The following is a 19,468-nucleotide window of genomic DNA, read 5'->3' as shown; positions in this document are numbered from 1 at the left end:
TTTACAAGTTTGTGTATTTGTCCTAGGTTTAGGAAGAGACGCGAATACTTTGTGATTATTGTCTTTATTTTGTTAATGTGTCTATATCAATGAGTATCGGGAGTTTCAAGATGCAAGACATTTACTTGTTTTTAATATTCAAGTGGTGTAATGTTTCATGGTTTATTGAATGAATAATTCATGCAATTGCAGAAAGAAATGCAAGGTTTGGGTATAGATAGTCCTATTTGTTAATATAAATCGCTTCGTTAATTCTCACAGTCATTTACACGCGTTCATTCAATATCACATAGAACATTCTCTAATTTTATTATCTATTTCTACTCATTCAGTTAGAAATTTACAAATTTAAATTCCCCCTTGTGGAAAATCAGCCTTGGAAAATTCTCAAATTTAAATTCGCCTCGTTAATTCTCACGATCGTCCACGCACATAGAATAACATCCCCTAAGCTCATTACCTATATTTATCGCGCTAGAAATTCACTGCAACTAACTAAATGTAAATTCTTCAATCGCCTCGTTAATTTTCGTCTACACGCGTCAACGTCACGCAGCGCAACATCCCCTAATCTCATTACCTATTTCTACTTATTCCGTTAGAAATTCACAAATAAATTAAATTCCCCCTTACTGTGCTGGAAAATTCTTAAATTTAGATTCGCCTCGTTAATTCTCACGCACGTAGAATAACGCACGTTTCTCTAATCTCGTTACTTATGTCCACTTATTTTGTTAGAAATTGACAAATTTAAATTCCTTCTTAACGCGCTGGAAAGTTCTTAAATTTAAATTCGCCTCGTTAATTCACACGATCGTCCGCGCACGTCAACATCCACACACGTGGAATAACATTCTCTGATCTTTTTACCCATTTCTACTTGTTCTGCTGGAAATTCACAAAATTTAAATTGCCCCTTACCGCGCTGGAAAATTCTTAAATTTAAATCCGCCTCGTTAATTCTCGTCCGCACGCGTCAACACCCACACACGTGGAATAACATTCCGTAATCTCATTCTACTTATTTCTACTTATTTTGTTAGAAATTCACCAAATTTGAATTGCCCCTTACTGCGCTGGAAAATTCTTAAATTTAGATTCGCCTCGTTAATTCTCACGCACGTAGAATAACGCACGTTTCTCTAATCTCGTTACTTATGTCTGCTTATTTCGTTAGAAATTGACAAAATTAATTTCGTCAATTAATTTTCTCAGAAATTGACAAATTTAAATTCCCCCCTTACCGCGCTGAAAAATTCTTAAATTTAAATTCGTTCTCGTTAATTCTCACGTTATAGCATCGCGTCGCCCAGCATTTTACACCATCGACCTTTGTGTCCCCCGAAAACCGTTCCTCCAGTTTCCTCCCCTTTGTCGGAGAACGAAAAGCAACCGGCGCGATGTTGGCTGCGGTGCAATCGAGGCCGGGGCGGAATGCGGGTCACGAATGCACACGCGGGGAGAAAGTTTCGCAGCGTACACCGGGATCTCTCGCACGCGGGAATAATAGAAGCACTTGGCAGGAGTGATGCAGCCGCTGACGTTAATTATCCTAATGAATGAGAAGCGCGTTTCACCACGAAATCGTCGCCCCCGCGAAACGGAAACGTGCCTTTCTTCGCCGCCTAGAATTTTCCACGCAGTCGTTCGTGACACTTTCTGTTTCGCGGCAATATTTCTCGTTCGGACGAGCCCGCGGCGTTTGAGACTGTCGTGCATAGAACAACAGAAACCAATAAAATTATCCGTTTTGTATAGCATTCAAGGATTCTTTGAATCTACTGGAATAGTCAGTGTTGTGTCTGGTTAGAGATCCATTAAAGATCAACGCGATGTTTTACTTGCGATTATTTTTCAATCATTTTACATCGTCAAATCTGTCCAATATTGATAATATAACAAAATGACAATATGATAATGTACCAATATTAAACCAGCAATATACCAAGAATTATGAATAATATCTATCGAGCAATATCAAGAATTCGTTCAATATCTTTTTCTAGCTGGAGAGTTTACAGTTTAATATTAAACCAACAATATTAACAATAATATATCAATAACAATAATATATCAATAACAAGAATTATTCGCAAGAATAATATATGAAGCAGTATCAAAAATTCGTTCGATAATCTTCTTCTTCTTTTATTTCTTTCAGCAAGAATTTATAGTTACATAATATACCGATATTAACTCAACAATGTATCAAGAATTACGTGCAAGAACAATATATCGAGCAATGATATTATCAAGAATTCGTTCTTCTTTGTCTCTTTTCAGCCAGAGTTTATACATTCGCAGAGTTTAAACCATAAAAGTTTTAACACTATGACTAACTATCGCTCGATCGCGATATTGAAATAATTGTCGGATAATTATCAGAGAGGAATTGCAAGAGTGGCGAGCCAGTACACGATAAATATTCCCCAAGAAACGTAAAAATGAAACAAGGCGTGCTCGATCCCATCTGCGACACGTACCGCGAGAAAACGTTTCGTCCTGTCGCATTGTTTCGCGTTCTTGCGTACAACAATGTGGCCCAGTTCCGTCGGCGGACGTTTTCTGGACGTTTTCTGGATTCCGTGGCGTGACAGAGAAACGAGGAATTCGGATCAGGGACGAGTGAAAAAAAAAAAAAAAGAGTAACGCGTCGCCGAACGACGATACCAGGGAGGGACAAATGTTTGAACGTGCGAGACAATGAGGCGCGGAAGAATGGCACGGCGCGAGCGTTGGTCTGAATTTAAGAGTGTAATCTGCGCGAACGTGGCCGAAACGAGGGTAAAAAGTGTAAAAGTAATCACATATTTCCTCCAGGTTTTTGTTAGGAAAATGAGGCTGCAACCTCACTTCTGAACGTCTGTTTCAGCTCGCAGTCGTTCCTTTTTCTCTCTCTCCCTCTTTTTTTTTTCTTCTTTTTGCCGCGCGGCTTGTTCTAGCTGTAACGACGACTTCTTAACGCGAGAACGCGATCCACGCGGCTGGATTTTTTTTTTTTTAATGTAAAGAAAAGGTGGATTAAAGAGCGGCCGAAATATCCGAAGCGACGTACGAGCAACAGCGAAACTGTGTTGCCTCGGCTTGTGTTTTCTGTCGCGGTTAACGGGCGCTCGAGTTTGCGAAATTTCTCTCCTCTTTCCGAATTGTTCCCAGTCTCTTAAGTTGTATCGTGAAAAAGTATAATTATTTCAGCGAACGACATAAATGTAAAGGAGAATTCCGTGTTTATGTAACACAGCAACTGTTTCGTTCGTATGTTTTTTTGTTAATACCATTCAATCTCAATTTCGTCGTTCTCGTATAATACGTGAACTGACTCGTACAAACTTCTCCCTTTGCCATATTCATGTGTTTGTATATTTCAATACTTTTGATCAGTTTTATAATTTTATTCAGTCGTTGTTTTTTTAAATAATACCCTGATAATACCCTAATAATTAATTTCTAATTTCTAAAATAATTTCTGAGCTGGAATGACGCGCACGTCGAGGATTTTTGCAATATTTCCTTCTCAATTTCAAGTATATTTAAGTATAACCTAGGCGAAAAAAAAAAAAAAAAAAATAAATGTATTACTTCTCAGTAACTTCTATCCGGTGATATCATACCGACGAGTTCAAGAAGAAAGCGACGAATTACTGTATACGGTTTGGTCACTCGTTATGGTCCGCAATCAGTTGCCAGCGCAAGTGGTTAACAACAGCCTTCTGAATAATAGTTTTCCTAAACAATATCCTAAAGATATTTGGCCGGTAAGGAAAGGAAACGATTAAATGCAACAAATAGTAGCGAAGATGGACAATCACGATTGACGTATGTACGAATATTGCGCCAGTCAAAGGGTCAAGGATCGAGTTTCGAAGCTTCGAAGACCTTCTCTTCGATCATCTTCTCCGCTTGAATTTTAATCAAGATCGCGACGCGGGGCGTGGATGGAAGGTAGCCCGTCAACCAATCATCCAATGAATGCAATTCCCGAGCGTGCGCGCGTTTATTTTATTAATTTTAATCGCAGCGGGGTAAATGTTGAATTACTCGCGCGGCCATGACTGGTTGTACCGTAAATAACGGCAGGTGAGACGAGCGCGATGAAACGAGGGTTACGGTGCTGAAGGCACCGTCCCAGACGACGGAAGGGATCTTTTCACTCCGGGGATTTATCGTTATTTATTATGCGTGAAACGCGCGCGAGACGCTCTCGCAACGGGCACAGCTTTTTCCCCGTAGGTGCTGCCAGACTCCGCGTTGGAAAGTTATTCCAACGTCGGGCCATAAAAACGCGAAGGAAGAGGACGCGAGGAGGACGCGGGTCGGCTCCGGCCACGGAGTTAGCGAATGATCCATTTTTCTTCACTTCGCGAATTTATGGTGCATTTACGCGGCCGAGACTTGGCGAATAAATCCACCTGGATGCCTCGGGTAAGTACGCGCGAGCTACGCGAAACGTCGCTGATCCACGAGCACAATGCCTCCTCGACGTGTAAACAGAATTTCGCGTCCGATGCTCGGATTGCGCGCGAGATCACCGCAAGCTCGAAACGTCAGCCGTGAGGTTTTATTTTTCGAAGGGTCGGAAGGTTTCTGGCGAGGTGTTTGAAAGTTCTTTCTCGACCATTCGTATTTAAAATAATTAGTTTTTAGTAATTTAAAATAATTAGTTTTCTTGTTTCTCGAAGGATCATATGTTCAAAGACGAGAGCACTCTTAATTTGTTGTACGTTTCTCATTTGGTATTAAACTTTTCAACTTTTGGTCATTTTTCTGAGCACTCAAAGGGTTGACCGCTTTTGTTACGATTTTCTTTTCAATTTTCTCTAGGTAAATATTTAGTTTAGTAAACATTTGCTTTATACGAAGTATAAATAAGTGACGTACAGGGCGATTCACGTAATTTTCAAACAGTCTATATTATAACTAAGTTATACATAACTATATTATACTTAGAAGTTACATATATATTAGTTATAATATTATGATTAATGTTATGAAGTTATTGATAAGTAATAACTACATTAGGCTGAATCAATATAAATTATATTAAATTATATTCGATTATATGTTAAATTGTATTCGATTTATACGTGATATAAATTATATCAGGCTGAAGTTTGTATTTATTAATTTTCAATTTCTGAAGAATCGAAAAGAGAATTCGAATTCGAATTTCTATAATTCGCACTCGTGTTTGCCAAGACAACTGGTCAATTCAATTTGTCTCTCCTCCTCTCCGCTTCTTATTTTCTCGATTCGATTTCTCCGATTACTCTTTCAACAAGTAAAGTGTGCAGAATTATTAGTTTAGAAAACAACCTACCTAACCCCATCGTCAGCTCTCCCTTGTATACACCCGTCCCATATCCAGTTCACGTTAATCCTATTCTTCAGCTACGATTGCTTGGAATTGAATTTAGGACGGGTCTCGAATTCGCTGGTCGGTGTACGTAGCATACGTGTAGCAGGTGTACGTGAGGGAAAATCGAGGACTTCTCCGAGACGGTCATCGCATCGCTAATGGAAAAATGGATAAAAACACAGAGCTTTGCAGAGAATCTACGAGGTGTTAACACATTGACAATCGTGTCAATGTAAAATTTAAAATTTTTTACTCGCGGCTGCAAATGTTTTGAACTGAGAATTTTAAAATCTAAATTCTATTTAAATTTAATTAAAGTAATTAAATCAAATTAAATTAAGTTTAAATTGAGTTTAATTAAATTTTTGTTATCTACGACAGGTAGTTTTATAGCAGTTTCTCAGTAAAAGTGACTCCTGTAAAAATTTTTGTATTCTCTTCTCAGACACACGATAGAGCTACAATTCTCTCGAATTTTTGTAATATTTAAAAAATTTTTTTTACTATAATTTTTGCTATATTATATTGTTGAAAATTACACACACATTACGTTTTGTATCCAGTAAATTATCGAGGGAAACAGATTTCGTCAGCGTGCTATTTGCTCCCGTGTGCCAATATTTTTCTATCCATCCGCCGTGTATTAAAAGACTCTCGAGCGACCCTGCAGAACTTGAAAAATTCCTACAGAGTCTGTCCCGAAAGAGTCCTCTAGTCTGTCAACAGGTTAAAAATAAAAAAGGCAGTCGCAGAGACACGTAAGAGGTACCTGTACACAGAGCGCGGCAGATACGGCAGGCGAGGAAATAGTAATCTTGCAGGAAGTTGGCGGTTAGGCGTGAATTATTCCGGCGGTCGTCGGCGTCGATCGAGCCTCGTCGTCGTCGTCGTCGTCGTCGTCGTCGCGTAGCTGCTGGAAAATCCTCGAAAGCGCGATGGTGAGTGGGAGGGCAAAGGGGTGCAGCAACGCTGAGCCAGCGTTTCGATGAGGGCACGGAATAATTCAAAGGTAAATGAAGCGCTTTCTCCACGGTTCGTGCGCCTCGCTCGGGGAAAATACGACGCTGGCAATCGCCGAGATTTATCTGCCCTCGGCGAAATACCATCCCGTTTAGTCCCGGTGACTTAATAAATTCGGAATGGCTCGCTCGATGTACCTATTACGGCCTTGTCCTCGATGGACGTTTTCCTTGATTGTTCGACGACTTTCCTCGGTGGTGTTCTCCCCGATGTAGCATGAATTACGGATTCAGCCGATAGTTTGTGCTTTGTCGAATCAAACATTAAACGTGGAAACGCAAAATGTGCAAAATGCGTTACTCGACATCACTTTTTTTTCACTTTTGTTACCCCGGGCACGGGATTGGTGTTCAACTTCTTGAAAAGATAATTAACTTCAATTATATAATGTTGTATTTGTTACAAGCAGATGACATTGTAAATAATAATTATATTTTTTTATTTTTCGACTGAGAAATGTAGCTTCTGCTAACATTCAAGTTACATCTCTGTCTTGGAGTCTTTGTTGTTGAAATTCATTGAAGAATTAATCGATTCGTCGCGTTGTAAAATTTGCTACAATTAGACGGTGGATGCCAATGCGTTTCCAGGAAACTCCACCATGTGAGGTCAAAAAGATCACACATAGTGTATAAAAGTATTAGTATAAGATAAAATGTTTATTACAGTACAATGTTTAATGAGTGGAACAAATAAATATCTGTTTAAGATTTATTGCATTTCTTCAATAATATTTATAAAGATCTGAGTTTGTAATTATCTGTTAATTATAACTGTTTGATCTAACTGTTTTATAAAAATCTGCCAATCTAATTATAACATATTAAATGTATCAAACAATTATTACAAAAAAAAAATAAAGTTGAGGAAACTTCACCTCGTTGATAAACTACATTTCATCGATATTTCCTCGTATGAACTTGTCCTTGATAAAAATATTATAGTTTATATAATTCATACAATAGAATTCCAGTGATTCTCCCTCTTACTGGTGATTTTTTTCGTTCGTATAAAATGAGTTCGAGTTTCAATAAATGGATTCACTCATCAGCAGTTCGTTTAATCAGATAACTAGACTTTGGTTCAAATACAATAGAACTCTGCTTGTATAAACCTGTCAGGGGGGTGGGGTGGGACGAATAGTTTCATATAATCAAGAGTTGACATATTAAGATTCTATCGATTCTCTATGATAATGATTTTTCATTAAATTTCGTTCGATCTCACATGAAACGAGTCCACGTTCCGCATAAGCTGATTCAACCAGCAAGAATTCATTTAATGAAACTTGCTTCAGAATGGAGCTTCTCAACTCGCGTGTTTCTCAAAGCGAATCACAGCGGCGAAAGAAATTCCATTTTCTCGGCGCTTTCGACGCCAAGTTGCGTCGCTCTCCGAAGTCGTCAAAAAATGGAATGGCGCGCATCTTGAACCGGTGGCGGAAGGCCGAGGAATTCCTTCTGAATGTGTTTTCTTCGGCGGCGTTCATTTGTTTCATCCCCTCTCGAGTACGAGTAAGCCCCCTCTCTCTGACTGTGTCGATACTTTTCTGCATTTCAGGGAGATGCGGCCACGGGTCGCCGTGCGAGCAACTCTGCTACGAACTTCACGATGGGATGTACGAGTGCGATTGCAAGGACGGCTACATTCTTCATAAAAATGGATACAGCTGCGCCGGTGAGTTGATTCCGAAACTTACCCTCTTGGTTATATCCTTCTTCGCGATTCTCGCGCATCGTCCTCCCCCGATTTCCCCGTAGACGAATCTGTTTATTCGATTCCTCGACTTCCGCGAACTTCGCCCTCGCCAACTCTCTATGAAATTGCTTCCTCCCCCTCACCCCTCTTTCCCCGTAACTTGCTCGCGGACCTCGCGATTCCAGGGGAAATTTAGGGCGGTGATTCCAGGAGAGAAATCTGTCTCTTTTCCCCGTCAGGTCGACGTGTCTCGTCTCTTTTCTGACGATTCATTAGAAAAATGAAATCGGCGTTTCATTCGGGCCAACTTGCGTGGATTTCAAGTTCGAGTCTCTTGTGAGAGAGTTCAGTGTGATTAAATTTTATTTCTTCAGATAATGGTTGTATTGCTTAAAAGTATAAATCTTCTGACGTGTATGCCAACATATATCTGCGAGAAATTATCATTTGTCATATCATTTATTCGCGATGTAAGAAATACAAGAAATGACATCTCGTATACGATGAATAAAATTTAACTTTGTTGACTGTGCATGAAATGTATTTGCTATCATTGGATAAATTACTCGATATCGTAACAATAATTTCGAAGAAGCAATGCGTCCTCCTCTCAAGAACAAACCTTTAATCTATTATTAAAGTATCACTCCTCCAAATACTTCAAATATCATAATCATATGTTCTAATACTTATCGATATATATTTCGAAGGGAATATTTCCTCGTCTAAATATATCAAGAAAATTGTTCAAGTAACATACCATTGAACAACTTATTTTATATTTATTTCTAAATTATTATTATATACGTCCAAATTATTTTATATATTCGAAGGAATCGGTGCACCTTCTTTTCATCAGAAAAGAAACTCAAGTGAGAAATAAATTCAATCACCATTCCCATCTTTTTATCAAATACTTTTGAGTGTCTTATATCATCCAAGTAAAATTCTTTTTTTCAAAACCAAAATTCCTCGTCTCAGGCCTCACATAATCAGTATCCACGTGACGCAGCATGTTGCGCGAAACGCTTGGGGTAAAAATCACGTGTCGCGACGTCTCGTTTCAAAGATGACAGACTGCTTTTTTGCGCTCTCAGTTCTTTCGTATCAGGATCCACTTGGCTGCAGGCGTATCGAACGAGTGAAAAAGAGATTTTAGGCTGGGATCAGGTCCGTTAGGGCGCGATAAACGCACGAGACGACGTTCAATTTCGACGCGAGTCGTCTCGAGACACTCTACTCGGGTTTCACTTCTTTTTTTTCTCTTTTTTTCTCACTTAGCCCAGCCGATGGCTAGAATTCAATCTTGCTCATGGACCCGACGATCCTGTCAAAATCACAAAATCACCGTGTTTTTCCGACTTCTATAGTCGATCTTGGTATAAACTCTCGCACGTCAGTCGTGATGCAAGCTTGGAACGTCAAAGTGTAAGTTATCGTAGAGGCAGAGAGACGATTTGATAGAACGAAACTAGCAGATTGCGAATTTTTATGCAAATCTGTATTTTTCGAAATGTAATTAAGAGAATAAAACTTGGCAGGGAATTAAATGTTATGGAAAGCACTGTACTTTATGTTTTGTGTCATGTATTTATATTTTATGTGTTTTTTCATATTATCAGCAATATTTTTTGCAACATTGTACATTATCATCCTTGCAGTTTTAAACTTGAAAATTTTGCTATAAATACATATCAATTCGTAAATCTATTAATTACGTGTTGATTAAATTTAAAGGAAATGTTACTTTTTGTTTCTCTGAAGAGAGATAGAAGCTTTTTGTTTCTTTGAAGAAAGATAGAAGCTTCCATTTATCGTGATTTTGTGTTAAAATAATTTGCCTAAAACGCGCGTGCAATGTTTCAAAGTCAAGAATTTTATGGAAATGATTAACGCATTAATAATATAACGGGAAAAGATGAGCAGAGGTGCTTTGAAGTTCCTTCAAAAGAAATTGAACGAAATAGCTGGAACACGTGAAATTAAAAAGCAGGAGAATTAACGTATTTCAGAAGGAAGTATTTCACTTCATATAGAACATAAAGTGTCAGGTTTCACGTTAAAATATAATTATAAAACGACTATTAAAATAAATTATCGAGAATTTCCTTTTTTTTTTATGTCATCGTTTATCACTGTAAAATTATAATTTTCATCAATAGCTTATCTTTTAACACGAGCACAATGAACGTGGCATGATATATATTCAAAGAAACTTAGAGATAACATCCCCAATGGTAATAATAATAGTTTGAAATATAATGGGAATATATTATAGTAAACGTGCAGAATTAATTTTATTACAAAGAACTTTATTTCCATTTCTTTTATATAATATCAGCGATATATAATATTTTTCGTTCTCTGAAGTACTACAAATGATAAAAGATGGCTTTTTATTTCGAGTAATAATTAGAAACAAAAATTTTTATAAAGTTCCCGTTGACTTGAACAAGATTTTGAACATGATCCAAGTTGGCTTAACTTTTGTTGAAGATGTCGATATCTCTAGTGCCATTTAATACTACTTAAAGGTTCTCGTGATTGCTAATAATCCAGTAGAGGTTGATGCAACTTGAAAAATTCAGTTAAGAGGAGAAAATTCGTCAGAAAATTCATCGAAACCATTTGCGTCAAATTCCCGGTGACAACGGTTAGTATTTCCGTAAATAGGGGCCGATTTTCGTGATTTCTTGCGGAAACAAAATTCTCTCGTGAAAATTCTTCGCTTGGCCCGATAAAAGAACAACTTCATCTCCGTAATTTCTTCCCGCACGAAGCAAGACGTTGCACGAAAAAACGCTCGACACCATCGTCGAAGCACGGAATATCTTCTTATCGGGGAAACGGAGTCGAAAGCACGTACTCCGTGAACGCTCTAATAATTCATCGTCTCATCTGGCGGTCCTTTTTGGTCAAGCACCGGCAAGAAAATCGTCGGCTAGAATTATACTTCCGCCGTTATTAATAATAACTGTTACAATAGCTCTGTTAGTTACAGCGCAGTTTTCAACGAACGTCATGGCTCGTTACGCGACACTCTCGCGATCTTGCTGCCGGCGCGTTTCCTCGTTCTCTCAAAGTAAATCGCAAATGATCCTGTTAAACAGCCGTGTTAAACGTTCAGTTATTTACTTTAATTGCGTTACATACGGATAATCGTTTTAGAATGGCTTGGCCAATTTGAGTACATCCGGTCTGTGAATGAAATTAGACGATGAAGTTGAGTTGCTTGATATTAATCATTGGACGAAGACCACTATCGTTTGAGCGTAAAAGGAGAGAAAATTAATAACGTATCAAATTGTTGATCGCTGTGCGTTCAATTGTAAAACAAATACACAGTTGTTCAATCGTTAATGTTTATTTATTCGAATATTTTTTTCAACGAATTCAACTCACCGGCGAGAAAAATCCTGCAACTGGGAATATTAAAAAGAAATTTAATGTTTTAGAGTAATACATTCTTCGAAGAAAATCTTGACTTTTCAATTACAATGACTAACAGAAATTTATGAAATTGTCTTTTCTGCCATCGTATTTTAGTGATGGAAAATTTCCCAAGAACTCCAAGAAATATCTATAAATGTATATATCTATAATATGTATAACTTTGCAACAATATCATTTCCAACTCAACTGTTGCGAAATCGCGTATAGAGAGGCGAAACAAAATTTCCTTGAAAATCCTTGAAATTATTACGAAATATCGTCAATTCTCGTTTTTAAATTAATTGTTAGACACATCTTATGGACGAGCATAAAGTTTCGTTCATCAGCGTCACGCGAGCCACCTGGTTTTAAGCAGAGTTGTCGAATTGTTCTTCGAATTCTTGTTCAAAGAACTCTCGTTCTTCGTTCCGCGAATCGAATTATCACGTACCTGTCGGAGAAAACGTGAATCAAAGGGGAGCGCAAACTTGGATGGAGGGTTGTTCGCGCGTTAAATTGTGCATGGAGGTTTGCATCGGGGCCGTTTTGCGCGTGGTTGAAAGATTGCAGGGGTTGGTTGGTGAGTGCGAGGCCCGCCTCGATGCGCCCTCGACCTCGGTCTGCAACTCGACGGAAGTAGTTATACCCGGTTCCGTGGGAGAACGTCGTCGCAGGATCCTTGATAGAAAGGTCTCGTGCTCGTTCGAATCGAAAACGAACGTCTACCACACAGGGAAGTTCGTCTAAGTCCGAGGCGAGTTCAACAGTTTGGAAATAAGTAAGCGAGTTTCTCTGCAGGGCCAACACACGGAGAGAGTCCGCGATTGGAAAATGTTTCGTTTCTGAGTGTACGTATATAGAGTGCACGGCGAGTGCATTCTAACTGTTGGAAACGGTGGCTTGTCTTGGCCACCGTTTGCAGGTTAATCGGGTGAACGTAAAATGTTTGGAATTGCAGGGCGCTTTGAACGACAGATGGTATTTTCCCGACCGGGTGTGTTTCGGCAGGAAATTTTTGGCACTGCGTGGTTTTTAATCATCTCCGAGCAGTTTTGTTTGAAGCTTCAGAGGACCAAGTTTTCATTTAATTCGATGTAAAATTATCCACGAACACAATGTAACAAGGTAGTAATTTAAATATCAGATACGACTTGATTCTTTTGACGCTTATTTTCTTATACTTACAAGAAACTTCCTCGTTTTTTAATTGCTCAATATGAGACTATCGTTCTTCTCGCATACAGCCAAATTTCAGAGTAATATCATGGATACTAAATCTTTACATAAATTAGCCTTCGTTTGATACTAGAATATCAGTTTCTAATGTAACTACGTATTCAGTTCAATTCTCAGTTTACTCTAATTGTACCTTGCTTTTCACATATCGTCCCTGTTTCGCTTTATTTTAATCTACGAGAAAGAACAAAACTTCAACCACTCTGCTCTTTGACATGAAAAATACACGTGCACGTTAACGTATCCGACCGAGTATGTACATAAAAAAAAATATATAGCTTGAAAATTCACAGGCACACCAGCTTGTCATAATTCTCATCGAAATCGTCATCACCACGTCACCTACGAATATTTTTTTACGAACACTACGCCTAGTAATAATAATACTAGTGCAAGTACACGAACGTCCCTGAAATTTATCACGATCCGTTCGCTTTGACTGTGCGACCCTTCCACTATGGAAGGTCGGTTACGTAAAAATCCGAGGCGCGAACGAAGAACGATAGAAAGATGGATCGCGTTCGCAGAATCCAACGAAAAGGGCATTCGAATCTGTCTTGCAGAACGCGTGAGGCGCTTTGACAGCCGCGTGGCTTCGTTTTCAGTTGAAAATGCACGACAAGGCAAGTACACACACACACACACACACATACAGCAACGAAACGACCGAACCTTTCTGCCTCGTCGACTGCATTTTGCACGTTCATCGCCTATTGCCACGTACCACCTGCCTATTGGTAACCTGCGCTTGCACGCCGATACGCGACGCCATTGAAAAACTTAAAACGCGGCGCGGAAAGATTATCGGAAAAACGTTTGTTCCACGAACGTGAGAGTGGGAGACGAGATACAAGGCTTTCATACGTGGGCGACAACGACGATGATATCCGTCTCGTTTGTCGGATTCACGAGGGAGGGGGTTGATGAACTCGAGCTCGGTACGATTCTGAAGGAGATATGGGCGCGCGAAGACGCTTCCGCGTGTAGCGAAGTCTCATTTCGAGGGGAATTGGTATTAAGAATTTATTGTGCAAGATTGAGAGTGGTTTGTCATTCTATTTGTACAGTTGTATTTTATTCAACGGGCGAGATTAATCTATCCGTGAGGGAAGAACGATCGTTTCGTAGCTTCGAATCGTTTCTCATCCTTTTCCACGATACTCGGCACGAATCAGTAACTCGGCGTTTGAATCGCGAAATATTGCTCTTGCTATCCATCCTATCAATATAGAGGATGGTATACAGAGGATGGTATTAATCGCATCGGTTCGAAGACGCTCCCATGAATTAGAATTCAGAGAGAAGTAAGTGTTGGAAGCATCGTTTGTGAAACTCTTGACGATCATCTTCTGAGACTTCGAATTATACATGTAGAGAGCTAATTATATATATTCGTGAAGAAGAAGACGTTTTTATTTTTGCCAATTGCTGCTTCGAATGTTTGATTCGAGAAATTTCTCCAGATTTTCCAAAAGTCAAGAACGATAGAAAAAAGTTACACGTGATTACACGAACGACCCAGATTGCCCGCGAAAAATATGATCGCCCACAGTGGGTTAAGGTCACACGAAAAAATGGGACCGATCAGTTTGAATTCAGCAAATTCTATTAAGAATTTGCTACAGTAAATTTTAGACGCTAAAATTCTATTGAGGATTTCTGTTTCTATTTCTATTAAGAAAAAACAAAAGTACTAATTCTATTAAGAATTAAGATACAGCTGCTAAAAATCATGTGAAAATTAGAGTAACAGCATCGACAACGAATGGCATTCGTAAGTACTCTCGAACATCAAATTAAATCTAATCGTATTAGATAGGTCAGATAGATTATAATCTATGGGCAATCTAGACAACTCGTCAACAACAAAAACTTTTAAACGCTAAAATTCTATTGACGATTTCTATTAAGAAAAAAAGTACAAGTTCTATTAAGAATTAAGATACAGCTGCTAGAAATCACGTGAAAATTACAGTAACAGCATTGACAACGAATGGCATTCGTAAGTACTCTCGAACATCAAATTAAATCTAATCGTATTAGATAGGTCAGATAGATTATAAGATACGATTTCTATTAAGAAAAAAAAAAGTAAAAATTCTATTAAGAATTAAGATACACAATAAGATGAACAGATTTCAAAAAAAAAAAAAAAAAAAATCACCAGCCTACACTAAAACATTTCAATACCTTCGTCAAAAACAGGGTAAACGAAAACCACGCCAACGGAGAAGTGGCCATTGTAATTTCGGACAAATATGATTCTACTGAAATCCCATTAAATTCAAACTTAGAAGAATGCCAGACCACAGAAACCCAAAGACAGAAATACAGAATCAACGCAAACATAAACTGACTTCTCAAAATGACATACAAAAAGTATTAAAATATCCCAAAAACATAAACTACTACACACACATCTAATGACCTATCACCGTCGTCGCTAATGATCTCGCTGTCGATGCGACATTAAAGGAAAATAGAAGAAGAAGAAGAATAAGATACAGCTGCTAAAAATCACGTGAAAATTACAGTAACAGCATCGACATTCGTAAGTACTCTCGAACATCAAATTAAATCTAATCTAAAATTAGAATCTGACATACATATTAGATAGATATCAGACAGATTATAATCTATGGGCAATCTAGAGAAAGAAGCGGGCGAAAAAAAAGAGTGGAATGTGCGACGGTGATAGCTGCTAATTAGAACACGTTTCCCCAACGACGACGACGCGACGCAACATCGTGCGAGGCCGCTCGACGCCATTACCCCCTCGATTCAGTTGAAACCCGGCCGAAATGCACCCCACACAGCGTTTCGTCCATACGTGTTCCCGTTTTTTTCTCCCCTTTTTCGCTTCCTACATGGCCATGTTGTTCTATTTACTGCTCCTGCTGGACCTCTAGCAGCTTGGTGTTATTAATGCACACGCGAGAAGCACGGCGGTGTTTTTAGCGACGCCGACGCGCGTGTTACGCGCTCGATCCACCGAGGAGACCTCGCGGACGAGGGTGAATTAAGGGGCTGCGAGAAAATGGCCGTTGTAAATTCATCTAGCAACCGGGGAGTTCGTTTAAAGCGAGCGTTTGTGAACGGGGAGAGGACGATTTTTCATTTCTGAAGCGTTTCAACTGAACTAAAGTAGGAAATGAATTGTACTATAAATACTGATAAAGTTTACGATCTGAAAAAAAATTCTCAAAAATTTCTTTTTATTCAAATTTGATGGAAACAAGTCGATTCAGTGAAGTTTGTTAGAGTGACAACGCGACGAGTCTCGTTTACGTTCTCAGAAGGAAGAAGCGTGCGTGCCACGTATCGGATTCTTTAATTTACAATTTAAGTTTCAAACTTATCGATCCAGATTGAAGAAGAAGATTATCCTCGCACTGTGTTGAAAGTATTCTACAGATTTTCTCAGAGTTCTCTAATATTCTTTAGCAATGCAACCGTGAAACAACTGTGCTCGTCGCACTTTGCCGACGACGAACGTTGATCCTCGTGAAAAGATGGATGATTCCCAGAGGAGAGACTTTCAAGTTTCAGTCTTTGGTAAACGTAATACACGTCACTCTGTATGGAAAAAATTCCCAAGTAAATAACTCTCTCGCGTCGTAAATATTTGTCATTAGATATTCGTTGCCCTGCGAGTAACGCGATTGCCCTTAGAACAACATTTTCTACATGAGGACGCGTCAAAGATACCGACGTCGTCCTTACTCCTCTCGGCGAGCAGCTATTTCTGTCCTCCTCTGTGTCGCGCGAGTTGTTTGCCTAAGGAGCTTGCCCGACCAGACGATAAATACATACGTTCTTCCGCTGTATTTCGAACAACAGAATCTCTATCCGGATGCGGCAGCTCCAGCGATAACGGGTCGAATCCTGAAGGACGAACGTTCGTTTTTTTTTTTTTTTTTTTTCTTTCGGGCATCTTCGCCCGAGCAAAGAAAGAGTGGCGGAATGGAGAAGGGGTGAGAAAGCTTATTCCCCAGATGCTATCTATTCGCGAGAGATTCCCTTCTTCTGCATAACGCGGCGCATTTCGAGTTTCGATGAAGAATTCCCGAAGCTCGAGTGCCGAGGCAATTTGAGTAATGGGGGCCATTACGTTATTGGAAATCGACGAGATTTTTGGACAGCCAGAAATATTTTAAATTGGAATATCTTTTTTCTCTTTTAATTTTGTGGGAAGTGCGTTTTCCTTTTGTATAATTTTGTATAACAGTGCGGAGGATATCTTTCTTTAGAGAAATGCGATTATATTGTAACTATAAAATAACTTAATTGGGAGTGAACATTATCTTCATGGTTCAGTCACCGCAGGATTCTTCAAAACGCGAAGAAACGGTTTGAAAATACCTAAAATATTGAAATTTTGAGACTAAACGTTAAAGTAGTTTCCCAGTTCAAGAAATAAAATGATTAAAAAATTGTTTCGAGATTTTTGGACAGCCAGAAATATTTTAAATTCAAATATCTTTTTTTTCTTTTAATTTTGTGAGAGGTGCATTTTTTTTTTTGTATAATTTTGTACAATAGTGCGGAGAATATCTTTCTCTAGAGAAATGCGATTATATTGTAACTATAAAATAACTTAATTGGGAGTGAACATTATCTTCATGGTTCAGTCACCGCGGGATTCTTCAAAACGCGAAGAAACGGTTTGAAAATACCTAAAATATTGAAATTTTGAGACTAAACGTTAAAGTAGTTTCCCAGTTCAAGAAATAAAATGATTAAAAAATTGTTTCGAGATTTTTGGACAGCCAGAAATATTTTAAATTCAAATATCTTTTTTTTCTTTTAATTTTGTGAGAGGTGCATTTTTTTTTTTGTATAATTTTGTACAATAGTGCGGAGAATATCTTTCTCTAGAGAAATGCGATTATATTGTAACTATAAAATAACTTAATTGGGAGTGAACATTATCTTCATGGTTCAGTCACCGCGGGATTCTTCAAAACGCGAAAAAAGAAACGGTTTGAAAATACCTAAAATATTGAAATTTTGAGACTAAAGTAGTTTCCCAGTTCAAGAAATAAAAAGATTAAAAAAATTGTTTCGAGATTTTTGGACAGCCAGAAGTATTTCAAGTTGGAATAATTCTTTTCTTTCAATTCTGTACGTTTTGTATAATTGGAAATAGCGCGGAGGATATTAGAATCTTCTTTGAAATGCGATTATATCGTATCAAGTCATATAAAGTAATTCAATCGTCAATTAATCACCACACGTTTCACGCACTGTGAAAACGCGAAACAACAGACAATACATTTGAAACTATATAAACTTATAACTTTGGAACTAAACAAATACTACACATTTTGGAGCTAAACATCACATACAACACTGGTTCAAAAAATATAGAGACTAAACAACCTTGTGCAAGAAGCAAGAAACGGTTCTTGAAAACAACAGCCTGGTTAAAAATACACAGACACGAACTGCTCGCTATTTCGCTAAACTGAACTTCCCAAAGCACTCGCGCTTTAGCGATCTAACAACTCCTTCAACTTTCTACAATAATTTTGCAACTGCGTCGGGAATCCTCGCGCTTGCAGATAAGTAACACGCTTCCCTCGGTTTCCTGAATTTTTAATTTCAACTTTCAACGCCGTTCGCGAAACTTTCAACTCGAACGTTCAGACGACGAAATATACGTCGGACGGATTCTAAACGAGATTCCTCCTTTTAATTTCTGTTTCGAACGGTGGCACTCGCTGCCTGGGCAACAGAGGCAACAGGCGACACAGAGTCACGAGGAATCCTCCGAATTGAAGTTATTACTCGCTATCGTGGTGGCTGCCAGCGACGATAAGTCACGGGAATTTCAAGTTGGATCGTCGACTGGGGTCCTCCCTGCCGCGTCTTCCATTCGCCCCGGCAGCCTAAATTCAATCTCGCCGGATCCCAATTCGCAGAATTCCCGGGCTTCGATAACCGGGCCGGTTTATATTGAAAGTCCAAAATAACAGAGAGACTGGCGAGACAGGATGCAGCCGTCTCTTTTGCCGTTTGAAGCTGGCTTGATTGACGTGCTCGGTGGATGGAAACGTCGAAAAGACGAGGACTCGTTAAGAGGGCGCCTGTGTGCACGGCGATTAGTCTAATTAACCTACAAATAGTATTGCCGATTTACTCGAAAGCTCCACTGACGTCAAATGGTCCCTTCCACTTACTTTGTCCTTTGTCTTTGCCTTTGTACGGAGTAACTCCGCCAACTGGAACAACGAACGATACGGTTTCTATTATTAAATAAGCGGAACATCGAGTTTCCCTCTAATTGCTGTTAGATTCCCGTTAATGAATATTCTTTTTTTTTCCTTTTTTTTTTTTTCTTTCGTCAGTGATAAATTTGCGAGGGAAATAGGAGAAGAGACAATATTTTATTATCCTCTGACAGACCAATTCGAAACTGTGAGAAACTATCTTTTAGTTAAGTGTAAAATGGCCGAAATGATCGATTGAGCGAGCAATTCTTCATAGAAACGTTCAGTATTTTCGATCTGAATAATATGATGTACGGAATGTACGAAAGCTTCTATCGTGTATATAATTTAAAATATAAATGTATAGAAGCGTATAGAAATGTATATAATCTATATTTCACACAGTTTTATACGCGGTATCTCAGTGTGAAACAATCGAGTGTGAAATGATTCTGCGTGAAAAAGCGAGTCGAAAGGAAGGAGTAGAATTTTTTTTTTTTTTTTTTTTTTTTTT

General features: G+C 38.7%; 1 protein-coding gene across 4 annotated transcripts in view; it reads left to right on the top strand.

The window, feature by feature from the left end:
* LOC122527984 overlaps nt 1–19,468 on the top strand; it is a 124,747-nt gene that overhangs the window by 63,611 nt on the left and 41,668 nt on the right. For all 4 annotated transcript variants that reach the window (XM_043652629.1, XM_043652630.1, XM_043652631.1 and 1 more), the window contains exon 3: nt 7,937–8,053. In XM_043652629.1, coding sequence (XP_043508564.1) covers nt 7,937–8,053 — 117 coding nt within the window. The remainder of the gene's footprint in view (nt 1–7,936; nt 8,054–19,468) is intronic.

Source organism: Frieseomelitta varia, unplaced genomic scaffold (genome assembly GCF_011392965.1).
Source record: "Frieseomelitta varia isolate USP_RPSP 00005682 unplaced genomic scaffold, Fvar_1.2 scaffold_241, whole genome shotgun sequence".
NCBI classification, from domain to species: domain Eukaryota; kingdom Metazoa; phylum Arthropoda; class Insecta; order Hymenoptera; family Apidae; genus Frieseomelitta; species Frieseomelitta varia.
This window is presented reverse-complemented; position numbering and strand designations above follow the sequence as displayed.